The sequence below is a fragment of the Zootoca vivipara genome, chromosome 4, assembly GCF_963506605.1.
Source record: "Zootoca vivipara chromosome 4, rZooViv1.1, whole genome shotgun sequence".
Classification (NCBI taxonomy): domain Eukaryota; kingdom Metazoa; phylum Chordata; class Lepidosauria; order Squamata; family Lacertidae; genus Zootoca; species Zootoca vivipara.
The window spans coordinates 64,563,519-64,576,435 of NC_083279.1; the positions used below are offsets into that span (position 1 = coordinate 64,563,519).

At 38.3% G+C, this 12,917-nt stretch overlaps 1 protein-coding gene across 4 annotated transcripts in view; it reads right to left on the bottom strand.

The window, feature by feature from the left end:
* Window positions 1-409: 409 nt before the first annotated feature.
* The window catches only part of ARL13B (ADP ribosylation factor like GTPase 13B), a 43,328-nt gene continuing 30,820 nt past the window's right edge, over window positions 410-12,917 (bottom strand). Inside the window, exons 7-12 of one of the 4 annotated variants that reach the window (XM_035114824.2) lie at window positions 8,305-8,419; window positions 6,073-6,328; window positions 4,452-4,568; window positions 3,397-3,468; window positions 2,417-2,460; window positions 477-567 (exon numbers count right to left, since the gene is read on the bottom strand). In XM_035114824.2, coding sequence (XP_034970715.2) covers window positions 2,453-2,460; window positions 3,397-3,468; window positions 4,452-4,568; window positions 6,073-6,328; window positions 8,305-8,419 — 568 coding nt within the window. In that variant the 3' untranslated portion in view covers window positions 477-567; window positions 2,417-2,452. Of the gene's footprint in view, window positions 568-2,416; window positions 2,461-2,750; window positions 2,891-3,291; window positions 3,469-4,451; window positions 4,569-6,072; window positions 6,329-8,304; window positions 8,420-12,917 lie in introns of those variants that run through there. The other 3 variants (XM_035114823.2, XM_060273666.1, XM_035114822.2) reach the window with 3 other exon arrangements.

Here is a 12,917-nt window from a genome sequence, read left to right on the forward strand (position 1 = left end):
TCTGTTAAAACAAAATACTAGAAAAATATAAAAATAGTTAAAATGTACACTTTATACCCCCCCCCCACTTGAACATGCATGTATTTTACAACTCCACAAAAAGAACAAAAGTCTCTTTGAAGTATTAAGCCAAACTTAACAACAGTCCTTGCAGGTGCACAGTTAAGTTGCATTTGGTCTTGAAAATGTTCTCTTCAGGATTGCCACTACCCTTTCCAGGAAGGAAAACAAGTGTTCCATTTCCTAAGAGTTTTACTTATGTAAGTTCTCTCGTTCCACATTAACCCTGAAGAAGAATTGGTGAGTCAAGAAGGAAATAGGATAGTTAGTGAGGGCATCTTCACGGCTGAGCTATCAAGGCAGCCTTACTGTCCTTGCCCAGCAACGTTTAAGAATAGCAGGTGTCTCTGGAAACAAGAACACAGTGTCTTATACAGGCCTTCCCTTTACATGATACGTGCTTCTTTAAAAACTGCCACATGAATGTTGGTTAAGAAATTACTTCATGGGTATCGCTGTTAGGTCTTTGCCGTATAGTCAGTGGAGGCAGCGGCTTTCCATAGAAATCTAACACACATCAGAAAATAAACCAAGTTAACATATATAATACCATATACGGTATCTAGCTATTCTTTTGAAGAAGAGGAACACCAATGTGGAACTGTCTGCTGGTTTAGTAAGTATGGGGGCATGACAAAATGAATGGCAAAACATACAGTACTGAAAAGGTATACCTTTGTAAAAAAATTTACCCATCTTTTGCAATTTCTCCTAATCACATTTTGTCATGAAGACTTGCAGAAGAAAATTGGTAATGCTTGAAACATTTCACAGCAGCAGATACAGTACTTAAGTCTACAGGTAATGTATTCCAGCGAGAAAAATCATAGTATGTTAAAAGAAATATAGGAATAGGGTCAAACATAATATGAAGGAAAAAGAGGGGAGGGAATTAAAAACGTCTAACCTGAATTGCTGGGGTGATATGTTTCATTATATATACAGGCGCACCCCAAACTGTTGCTGCTGCTATTTCCCCCAACTGCTTTATAGTTAACCGTGTGAAGCCCACATTGACCAGGAGCAATAAAGAAAGGGAAAGGAAGAATTTCAAGGGACCATTCACTTGCAGCCCCCCCCCTCCACTGTTTTCCACATTAACATAGTTTAGCTATAAAGCAGCAGTAAATAATAGTAGGGGCCTTCAAGTGCAATGTTGTCCAGACACACCAGCTCCAGATTTGCTTGTGCACTTCTGAACAGTCATTTGGGGAGTTCTTTTTTTAATACAATACAATGTGTTTCCTACGATAAACAGGATTTGGAAAAGGAAAAAGGAGACACGCCACCCCCACAGCCAAAATAATAAATATAGCTAAGAGAGAAGGAAAACATTCATCTTTACACTAACTAAATTTCCATGTGTGATACATGCAAGCTTAATACGTGCAAAATTATCAAGTAAGAAAAAAGTAATGGCTTATGTGCTCAGCAGAAAAGTGAGAGAGAGTGCAAACAGGAAAAGTGCATGCAAGCAGCTCTTAGGATATTTTTGAATCGGTGGCACCAAAAATAGATGGTAAGCTATGTACATCTTACTCCCCCTAGTTTTGATTCAGTTTGTCAAGTTGATTATTTTTTCATATTTTGCATGATATAAGGTATTGTCATATATATTTGCTACATAGTTTTCTCTAGTAAAAATATACATGAATCCAATGGCTTTTCTTTCTTTTTCCTTTTTTTGTATAGGGGAGTTTTTAAAATAGTCTGAATTTTAGGGAAATTGTCTCAACATCCCCCAAACCTTGTGCCTTCCAGATGTTTTGAATTACTACTCCCATCAGACCTGGCTGGCCATGCTGACTAAAGATGATGGGAAGTGTAGGCCAAACCTTTTGGAGGGTTGATGAAGTCTGTTGTTTCTCCTGAAGCTGAACAGTATTGGAATTCTGGCAAATGCACAGTTTCTAACAGAAGATTCTAAACTTTCATTAGTGCCCATAGTAGCATCAAAAAAGCCATGGCACAGATTCTGTTTTATCATCTCAAATCCAAGTTGTGGGTCTTTGTTAATGACATGCGGAAAAGAATGCAAGGAACTCCATGGCAGAGAAGCATTATTAACTGTATTTCTGGGAATCAAATCTATAGGTGATGAATGCCACATGCATTCTTGTGTCAGCAATTCACCAAGCTGAGTTACCAAGTGCAATCAGAAGTATTTCTTGCATGAGAAGATTTTCCATTTTACGTTTACACATCAGAAAGAGAGGGAAAGTTGCTCCGTTTTGGGTCCAAGGATATATAAATATCTTTGATTTCTATTCTCATGCTCTAGGCACAAATCAGGATGCCTTGTTTTGAGCAAAGGGAATGAAATCAGTAAATGCAAGCCCTTCACTCTCCTCCCTACCTCTGTTGTTCTCTCTTTTCTCTTGCTTTCTTCTCTTTATACTCCTTAAAAAGAAAGATGCATTTTGTTACACAAATTTGTGGAAAGGCATATTACGTAACTGTTTCATTACAGTGCAAAGTATTTGTGCTTACCACCACAAGTATTAACTTTTTTTTTACTTTTTTGGAAAAAATAATAGTTCTGCAAATGTATGAAGCTGCCTTCATCCATCTTAATATTACCTATTCTGGCTTGTAGCAGTTCTCTAGGACATGAGTCTTTTGCAGCCTTTTCTAGGGGAGATCCTTTAAAGTAGAGATATGAGGTTTGATCTTGTATATGCAAGGCATGTGCTCTACCACTGATTTAAGGGCGTCCCCATTCTTGGAAATATTGTTCAATAGAAATGCTTAAGCAATGAGGATATGCTATAGTGCAAAAGCATCTGGGTGTATTTCACGGGTCTTGAAATACTTTCCCTCCATTAGTCATCTGAGAAGAAGAAAAAGGCAGCTGAATTTTTAAAAGAATTGACTCATTTATTGTACAATCAATGAGATTTAGAACAAAGGTCTATTTTAAAACAGATTTATCCCTACATCTCACCTGAGCTTTAGGAATTCACTGATATATGTAAAGCTGGCAATATATGCAATTTATTTCATTTTTTCCTCTGGTCTATACCTAAGTACATATTTAGTATTATATGCAATGGGATCCGTTACCACGGGGTGCTGGTTGCTTTATTTGTAAATCATGGTGCAGGGGCACACCAGAGACCAGTTTTTGCTTCATTCTGTTTGCTTCAATACAAAGCCCACACTTCGCTTTAAATGGGGGAGGGGGAGCTAGAACAAAGAATGAGCTCTTTTCGAAACTTGAAAAAATATGCTATTAAAGCTGCACATGGTTAGTTGAAATGAAAGAAAAAAGCCAGCATGCAAAATTGAATAGGTTTCTGAGGAAAACCAACAAATTGTGATCTCCTCTGAAATTACCATTACGTCGGGTTTCACCAAGAGGTTCAAGTTTTCGAATTCTGTTAACTTTAGTAGGAGTTTCCCAGCCAACTACAGGAAAAAGAATATCAAAGAGCAATACCACATCGTCAAACAGAAATCTACTGATGCAAACATTCATCTTTGTGAAGATGGAACGTATTCATTCATTCATAACCCAGAAAAGGTTCCACGCATATATTTAAAGGCAAACAAACAACATATCACGGAGACAATCAAAATACACAAATTACACAATCTCACTGAACATTTTCCTTTAGGTGTCAGTGGGAACCAAACACAACATGTCTGCAGAGATCTAGGCTGTTGGGGAGAAATTCATAATATAAATAAACTATGCATTGACAATTCCATTTTAAAACAAGCTGTCAGGGATGAGAAAGAACGCAAAAACATTTGTGCTCCTTTTTTTGTTGCTACTAATGACAAGTACCATCTGTAATGGGCCATTTAATCCAGTTTTCTGTCTCTAGCAGTAACCAACCAATATTTCTGGGAAACGTATAAGCAGGGCATGGAGAGAAAGAGATTCCCTATATGCCCACAGTCACCAGACTATTTCTAATCTGTGTCACCTTCACATTTGTTCACTTATTATTCATTCTGTCATGTTTCCCATTAATCTAGTATATTCCCTCAAGAGACATATTTTGATATGGCTTTCACCAAGAACTGCCACCAGAACATTTGAGAAGTGGAAAAAGTGGTGGTTAATCCATTAACCCCAAGCGTTTTGAATCAGGTCAATTATTGTCAGAATTAATGGAGATCCAATTCTTCAAGCATCTTAATTCTAGGAGTTGTAAAATGATGCTCCCAACTATCTTCCAGTATGTGCTGGGTGGGGTGGGGGGAATCCCTCCTAGTAAGAGTATTGTTCACTCTGGAATAAAATCCAACAGCGGCAGGTTTATTCTTAAAATTTCTATACGTTATGAAAAAGCCACGTGAGATCAATTTTCTTATAATCTGAAAGGTCACGTGAAATGGCCTTTTGGAAACTGACATCCCAGTAGTTATTCATGTTTACGAACCTGGTGCAAGAGGTGCTACTGGTATAGGATTCGGGGAAACCGTCTCTTCTGTATTGACTGGTTCTACTCGATGACTCCTTTTCAATTTTAGTTTCTTTGTTTTCTTTTTGCTGTTATCTAAAGCAAAACACAAGCAACACTTGCAATTCAGAATTTGCATCTAACCAACTCTAATGTTTACTTTTTCGTTTAACAAATAAGTATCCTGCCTTTTTATTTTCAGAATGGCTTATAGTATCCAAATGGTAAAAACAGTGTAATCCTTTGAAACGACAATCAAATAAAAACAGCAAATAAAACTGCAACAACTTTAGCAGAGGTTAAAAGGCCTGAAAAAAGAAAAAAAGTTTTCACCTGGTACTGAAAGGACATTCACGTGGACACCGGGCAAGCTCCCTGGGGACAACAATTTAAAAGTTGTGTGGCATAATGAAGAAGGCGATCTACAGTTTTCTCTCACCCTAGATAATGAGGAAATCTTAGGGAGAACCTCCAAAGAGGCAGGCCAATATGGGAATACCTGACGATTTTCAGGCTAGCCTTCCCTACCCTGGTGCCCACTGAATATTTTGTTATACAGCTTCCAACATCCCTGCCCACAGACCATAGTGGACCATTCTGATGGACGTTATAACCCAACAACACCTGGAGGGCACAATGTTGAGGTTAGATTTGATTAAAGAGCCTCTGACTAACAGCACAAAGCAGAACGCCCCACCAAGTGTGTTTAGGATTGCATGGACTTTTGACTTTCCCTGCTAATTTCCATCAGGCAGGATGAGCAAGGTTACAACTTCTAACCAGATGACCCTATCAATCCAATGCCTGGTTGCTCAGAACAAGCACAAGTGCACTCTGTGAAATATATACAGATTTGCAAGCTTATTTGGGGTTTGTTTTATTATTTTTATCATCATCATCATCATCATCATCATTCAGAATAAAAGATGAAATTTGACTGTGCCCATCTGACGGTCTGGGGAAATGGGGAGATCCATTGCATGAGTGACTGTCTGCTTGCATGATGTTGGGATGTCATCTTATAATAAGTTATAACTTATACTAACTATTACGACTTTGCCCTTAAATAAACAAGGCAAACTTTCATCATAACATACCACAGAAACATATTGCGTACCTCTTATCCAATTAAAACAGTCCAATCTAAAGAGCAACATTTGTAATATGGTATCATAACAAACGCATCAGCTTACGAAATAATTAAAAATAAAAACCCACTCAACAAGGTCCCATTTGGTAACAAAGATGAAGGATTTAGAGCAGCTTTTAAACCCCCAACCCGTACACTTCATCTCTGAGCAGAAACTTACATTGCAGTACGGAAGCAGGAACCTCTTATTGCATTCATCTTCTGCAAATGAGGTAAGAACCCCTACATTTCTCCCAAATCCTGTTTAATCAGAAGCAGGAGGAAAAGGCAGCTATCCTGCTGGGTCTTCACTTCTCCAAACTGTAGTGCAAGTGAAAAATATTTCCTGCCTTTCATCCAACCATTATGTGCATGCTAGAGGACAGAGAAGGGGAGTTGTGGCAAACCCAATAGAAGCTGGCTACTAAGTGAAAGCCAGTGTTTATATTATGAGCATGAAACTCAACCCACCTATTCCAGAATTCAAAGTGGCATTATCACCAGAGTCAAGACTTTCTGAGATTTGCTGGTCATTCTCATCTTCATGTTCCAAGCGTTGTGTTAGTGCAGATTTATAGTTTTCTACCAATCTATTCTCATTTGATTGCTGGCTGTTCAGGCTCTGAGTGTCCATTTGCTCCTGATCTGTTTTAGGTTTCAAGGCAATGGCAGACTTCTCATTTTCCTCCCGCTGCCTCTTCTTTTCTTGTTCAATTTTCTTTTCATTCTAACAAAGCAGAGAAAAAATGCAATTTTTGTAAACCAGCAGTGCAGACATGAAATTTTGGGTTGGACAGTGGAACAGGGGAAAAGTCAGCAAAAAGAAAAACAAAAAAACGAACAACTCTACAAGGATCAGTGAAAATATATTATTATTATTATTATTATTATTATTATTATTATTATTATTATTAAAATCATTTGTAGCACAAACTAAGCAAAAGATTTTATAATTGTTTACATTCAGCTCAGCAATAAATCTTCAGAGAGAGAAAAGTGCTTCTATTTGAAGCGAGTTCACAGTCAGCCTAGATTTTTTATTAATCTCCTAGGAAGCACACCATCCTTTCTGCTAGATCATAGATAATCAATAATATAAAATGAATTAAACTTCAGATATAGAAGACTTAATCTCTGAATATTAATTAGTTTCTGTATTCTTAGTAAAGATATATGCTATATGCAACTTTACATTTTAATTGTTTTTAAATGTCAGGTATTTAAAGGTTCAGCTGTACAAATATTTTCAGTAGCGTTAGTTTAGTTGCCCTATATGTACACAGAGATTACTGGGGAATTCCACAAACAAACCACTGTGTATAATGTACTTAGACTTTGTAATATAGCTTCTTCCTTGCTGAGAATACTAAGCTTTTAATCACTTACACTGATTTCGGAAGCTGAGCTGCTGACATTTTTTGGTAATATTACGGTATTCTAAACCAGTTTAACTATATAAAAAAAGTGCTGCTATTATGAAGGCAGTTCTGACCTTAATATCTGCTTCCAAAGGTCTTTGGCTCATGGCTGGGGGAACCCGGCCAGATGGGCGGGGTATAAATAATAAATTATTATTATTATTATTATTATTATTATTATTATTATTATTATTATGGGGAAAGGAACAATCAAGAGTGGTCGTAGTACAAGGAAGCTTATTTTAATGCAGCTCTTTTGTTAACACTTGTTTTTGTTTTGAATTATATTTTATGTTTTCAGCAAATTTGGAAAAGCAGGAGCATATACATTTTCAAAGAAGCTCATAGAAATGAAGTATCTATAAAAGTTAGATTGCATAGATGTAACAAGCCCATATTTAGTATTTTTCCTAGAACTATGACGGCTATCCTATAGAACGAGCGTCATACCTGGAGCAGCAGCAGAAGTTTATGGGACTCCTGGATAGGAGGAGCCAAGCCTACAGTCCTAAGTATGGCGCTCTTGTTTGCATTACTTGCAAGGGGCTGCTGCCTGGTGTGCAGACATGTATATGTACTATAATGTGAAATATCAAATAGTTTAGGATTAATTTTTGGAAAACCGCCAAACAAGATGTCCACCACAGTCTTCGCTTGACTATTTAAGATACGGAGTTGTAGCCAACGCTGCTGTTCAGTTTGTACAGCAGAGTTCCATTTGCACAACAGAACTTCCGCCTCTTCTGCCTTGCAACCCCCCGCCATCCCCACATTCAACCTCAAAATCTGTTCCACTGGGTTGAGGGACCCTCTGGAGCAGATTAAGGAGAGGCACATGGGAAGAGGAGAAGAAAGGAAGTCTAGTTGCACGAGTGGAACACCATGCTCACACAGCAGTGGATACAAACCAGTTTTAAAAATTATACATTGAATATTTAGTCTGACTGTGGGAACATATTTTAATCAATGTTAATAACTTCCAAGGAAACAATGGTGATGATCATGTTGAAAATCCCCAATGTATATTGTAATGTACCTCTTTTAAGACTTCTAGACCATCTTTTTAAACCCAAACCAGCACCTATCTAGGATTCTTGATATTGGTAGGGGCAGTTGCTGAACTGTGTTACTCCAAATACTTTTTCTATTAAGGGGAAGGTTGAGCAGGAAAAATCACTTCTAATCAACACTCTGACTCAGAATCCATATCCATTATTGAACAGTATCAGTCTCAAATATATGGATTATCAAAAGCATTTTTTAAAACACACGAATGTTCTGATACCTCAGTGATTACAGCTGATATAGGCTGGAATGGGTTGCCTCTTATTGGTTCAGAGTAATCCTCATTAGGAACATTTCTTCCTTCACGTTCTGCTTCTTCTCGCTCTTTCCGATCTCTTTGTTGTTGTTGTTGTTGTTTTAAAAAAGAAAGACAGAAGATCTTCAATCGGCACAATTCCAAAGGAAATGCCATTTAAGTTATGTTCCTTAGCAAATAATAATAATAATTAATAATATATTATTTATACCCCGGCCATCTGGCTGGGTTTCCCCAGTCACTCTGGGCGGCTTCCAACAGAAAAATAAAACACAGTAATCTATTAAACATTAAAAGCCTCCCTGAAACATTATAAGTGTTTAAAGCATTTTCTGTACATTATGTCAGTAACACCCCTTGTAACAAATGCATATTATTCCTCAAATTGCAAAGAACAAATGTGAAGGTGAGAGCACTGGCTTTTTTGAGGCCAGCTAGCAGGGGCTGAAATGAGATCCAAGTCTGAAATGTCCTGGCTGATGGCACACACTCTTATCTATTAGCACCACCAGCTTTCAATATGCATTTGAATATGCATTCTGTTCTATCCTTAAGGCAAAAAATTGAGTGTAAAATTCTTAATAAAATCAGAACAAGATAAAATTCAATATCCCTATATTTTCCAAAGATGCTACTGCACACAAGACCACCACCTGATTCTCATGACAGGTTTCTCCAATTTTGTTGTTGTGCTATTGTTAGCAGCACCTATTTTGGATGATTTGAGAGTTGCCTGTTCTTTGAAAGCACACAAGGGCAGCCTTATTTACCAGGTGCAGCGAGTAGAAAGATAGATAGAAGAGAGTTGAGTGTGTTTGGGAACCTCTAATAAAGCACACTCCATAAAGAGGCATCATTTGACTAGCTTGGAGGTAGTCCATGTGGCGCTTCTGGACAATTTAATTCAGACAAACAACAGTCAGGAACCAAAAGGAAATAAAGGCATGGGGGCAGCTAGGAAAAAGGTGGGGAGGAGAGAGAAGAGGAAAAACAGTGGCAAGGAGGCTTGTGTAGGAGAAGGGGGAGAATCAGGAAAGGAGGTTATGGTTGTTAACCATATAAAGTTTTCAGTACACAACACTTGTGAGTTAGATCCAGTTAGATGCACTTCTTCTAGTGGAAAGTCTCTGCTGGAACCAAATCTGTATTTCAAAGCACTTTTCTGAGAGAACAAGAAACATACTGATTCTTTGTTAAAGTTTTGCAAACTTTCGTAAGAGATTTGGTGTATGATCAATGTACATGCTGCATTCGCTGTAACTTAATTACTTATTACATGGATTTTTAATCTTTTCTACATTATCTCATCTATTTTTCTGCACACCGTATACTAAAATGACACAATGCTCCCATAAATTCCACAGAGACTTGTAATATATATATATCCATTGTTTGCTTTAAAAATATATATCTTTTCAATCCTAGAGACAGCAACTATAGAAATCATGGGGACAGGAGTGAAAGAGGAGAGCAGAGAGATTGGGAAAACTAGTCATTACTATGATCAAGATATCAACATCTCTTTTCTGTTATAAAGCTTCAGTTTGGAAAGAGATCACTGGCTGGGCATCTGTCTACAAAGCTTTCTCTGACGTATGGTACTATTTTCACCTAATTTATCATAGAATAGGAACAGAAAACTATAGGAACACAAGACTACTGATCAGCCATTTCTAGGATGTTTACATTAAGTGAGAAAAACTGGTGCAAAGTACCTGCCTTTTACTGCCTCTTGATGAACCATGCAGAATTTTCTGCAGCTGCCTTCCTCTAATTTTTACTCTACAGGCTTTACTATATGAAAAAAAGTGCTCCCAAATGCATGCAGTCATGGAAATAACTTGATACTGTGCAATCTTACATCATCTACAACTTCTACCAAAAACAAGCTTACAGGGCAAACCTAATCATGTCTACTCAAAAGCAACTACCGCTAAATTGAATGGTGCTTACTCCAGGGTAAGTAGAGTTAATGTTGCAGCCTCAATGTGCACTGTTACATACATGAGTGCCATGCCTGGTCATGAGAGCAAGCAACCAAGGCAGATGCTTGAGCACATGGACTCTGTATGCTCAGTGTGTAAACACAATGTTTCTCAGCTGCTTTTGAAAGTTTAGAAGCTGCACTGAAGCACAATACATTTAAATACATTTATTATCAGGACTGATTAAATGATACTGGAACGCTGAACTTTAGAATGGTCATTTAATGTGTGAACAGTACACCCTGTACTGAATAAAACACAAATCAATGGAAAAGATTGGCATGTTAAGGAATTATGAACACAGATTATTTTTTTAAGAAACTAAACAAAAACCTCATGTGGTCCGTCAGTAAAATCATACATGGTTGTTTTACTCCAGAATGCTGTGCACATCATCATAATAACAGCATGTAAGAACCTGAACCTAGTCGTAAGATTTTGCAAGGAACAGCAGGCACCACCTGTGCTTCACTGTCACAGCCTCACTCTAATGATGCTCCAGGTTCTGATGAAGTAGTTGATGACTTCTACCACACGATTACCAATACACTTGGAAAGCTACAATTAACAGCTCTGGAGGGTAGGACTCAAACCAATGGCTTCAATTTACAAGAAAGGAGGTTCCAACTAAGCAGTCGGAAAAACTTTCTGACAGCAAGAGCTGTTTGGCAGTGAAACAGACTCCCACGAGAGGCGGTGGACTCTCCTTCCTTGGAGGTTTTTAAGCAGAGGTTGGATGGCCATCTGTCATGGATGCTATAGCTGAGATTCCTTGGACTAGATGACCCCTGGGTCCCTTCCAAGTCTATGATTTGATGATTTAGTAATCTCCAACACATGTACTTTTCTAGTTGAGTTAAATGAATGAATTTATTATCACGGTCACAGACCAGTTCCAGCCCACATACAGTATCAAGGAAATAATAAAACACGATAGGGATACATTTGAATTTGCAATCAAATATAACAGGGACAATACAGATATAACAACAATTATAAAAAATATATAAATTAAAACTTAAGTTACTAAAATACAACCTAAGATTATTGTTTAAGGCCTTAATCATTATGATAGCACTTGTTCCCTGCGTTTTATGGCAGTCACACAGAATTTGGCTACTCTTAACATGATCTCAGGATCCTTGTCCTCTACCAGGGATTTTAGACACTGAAGTTTGGATTCATTTGAAGATTTTTTACAAAGCAGGGGTAATGAATACCGAGCGTATATCCCCATAAAAACGGCAACATAACAAGGCATGGGAGACAGTTTCTACCTCCATCAAGCTGCAGGGGCAGACTTGTTCCCCGTATGTTTTACCCTCGAATCTGCCCTTCAATAAGGCAGATGGTAGCACGTTGAATCTAGCAAGGGTAAATGACCGTCTGTATTTAGGTATTTGTAATTTTGACAAATAATTTGCTGGGGGAAATCCTCTCCCATTATCTTTTATTGCTGAGTGTTTACTCATCTCGCTCATGTGGCATTGCAGTTCCACATCCCAAATGCGTTGGCGGATTATTGCTCTAGCTTTCTCATAACCTAAGCCTCTTAGCTTTTCATGCAATGTAGCTTTCCATTTTGATTGGTAGGAATCCAGTAGGGTTAAGGGTGCCAACCCAACAGGGAAACAGGTACCGTGTTTCCCCCTTTTTAAGGCGTAGTCATAAAATAAGCCATAGCAGCATTTCTAAGCATTTGAGAAATATAAACCGTACCCCGAAAATAAGCCATAGTGATAGGCGCTGTGCGGAAGAGATCACTGAGCTCCCCGAGTCAGCAGCAGCAACGCCGGCCGCAGCAGTGTTTGCTGAGTCCTTTCTTGCTTTTGGGACTTGGTTACTGTGCTGGCTTGGGATGGTGTGTGTGCAATTGCTGTTGCTGCTTCGTGTTTTTCAGCTGGATTCTCTGGGTTCTAAGCACTTTCCCCCGTTTGTTTGTGAAGCAGCACTCGGCTGCAGCCCCTGCCTCTCCCGACGGCTGCATGAATGCGAGGCTGGAGTTGATCGCTATCTCCTTTTCCATTTCTTTTGTCTTTGAGCACCCGGCCCCGCCCCCTCTCCCCTTCGTGGAATGAAGAACAGAGTTTTAGCAGCATTTCCTCATTATAAAAAAAAGGTCAGGAACTTTTACTTTAACCTCAAAAATGGGATATTTCCTCTCTCTAAAAACAACTCTGACCTGAACACCAATAAAACGGGGGTAGATCACCTCCAGTTTATAAATCCGCAAGTAGATCGCAGTCTCTTGGAAGTTGGGCTCTATACTTTGGCTGATTGCAAGCCTTTGCATCTTTAAAAAACAAAAACCATGCGCTTCTCAGTCTTAATTTTCCTTTAATTCATCCCCCTATACCCTCCTCCAACCATTGCCTCCTTCCATTCCTTACCCCCCTCCCTCTCTCCCCACTTCCCTCACTCCTGTGCGATCTCATTTAGTCATATACTTGCTTTTTCTGTTGTGTTGTCTATTTTATATTTAATATTATTACCCTTTATGATGTTATTTTTCCCCTTGCGATAATTATTTATTTTTTATCTTTAACTAACTTTCCTTTCCATATTTTTCCATATATAACTCAACACTTTCCC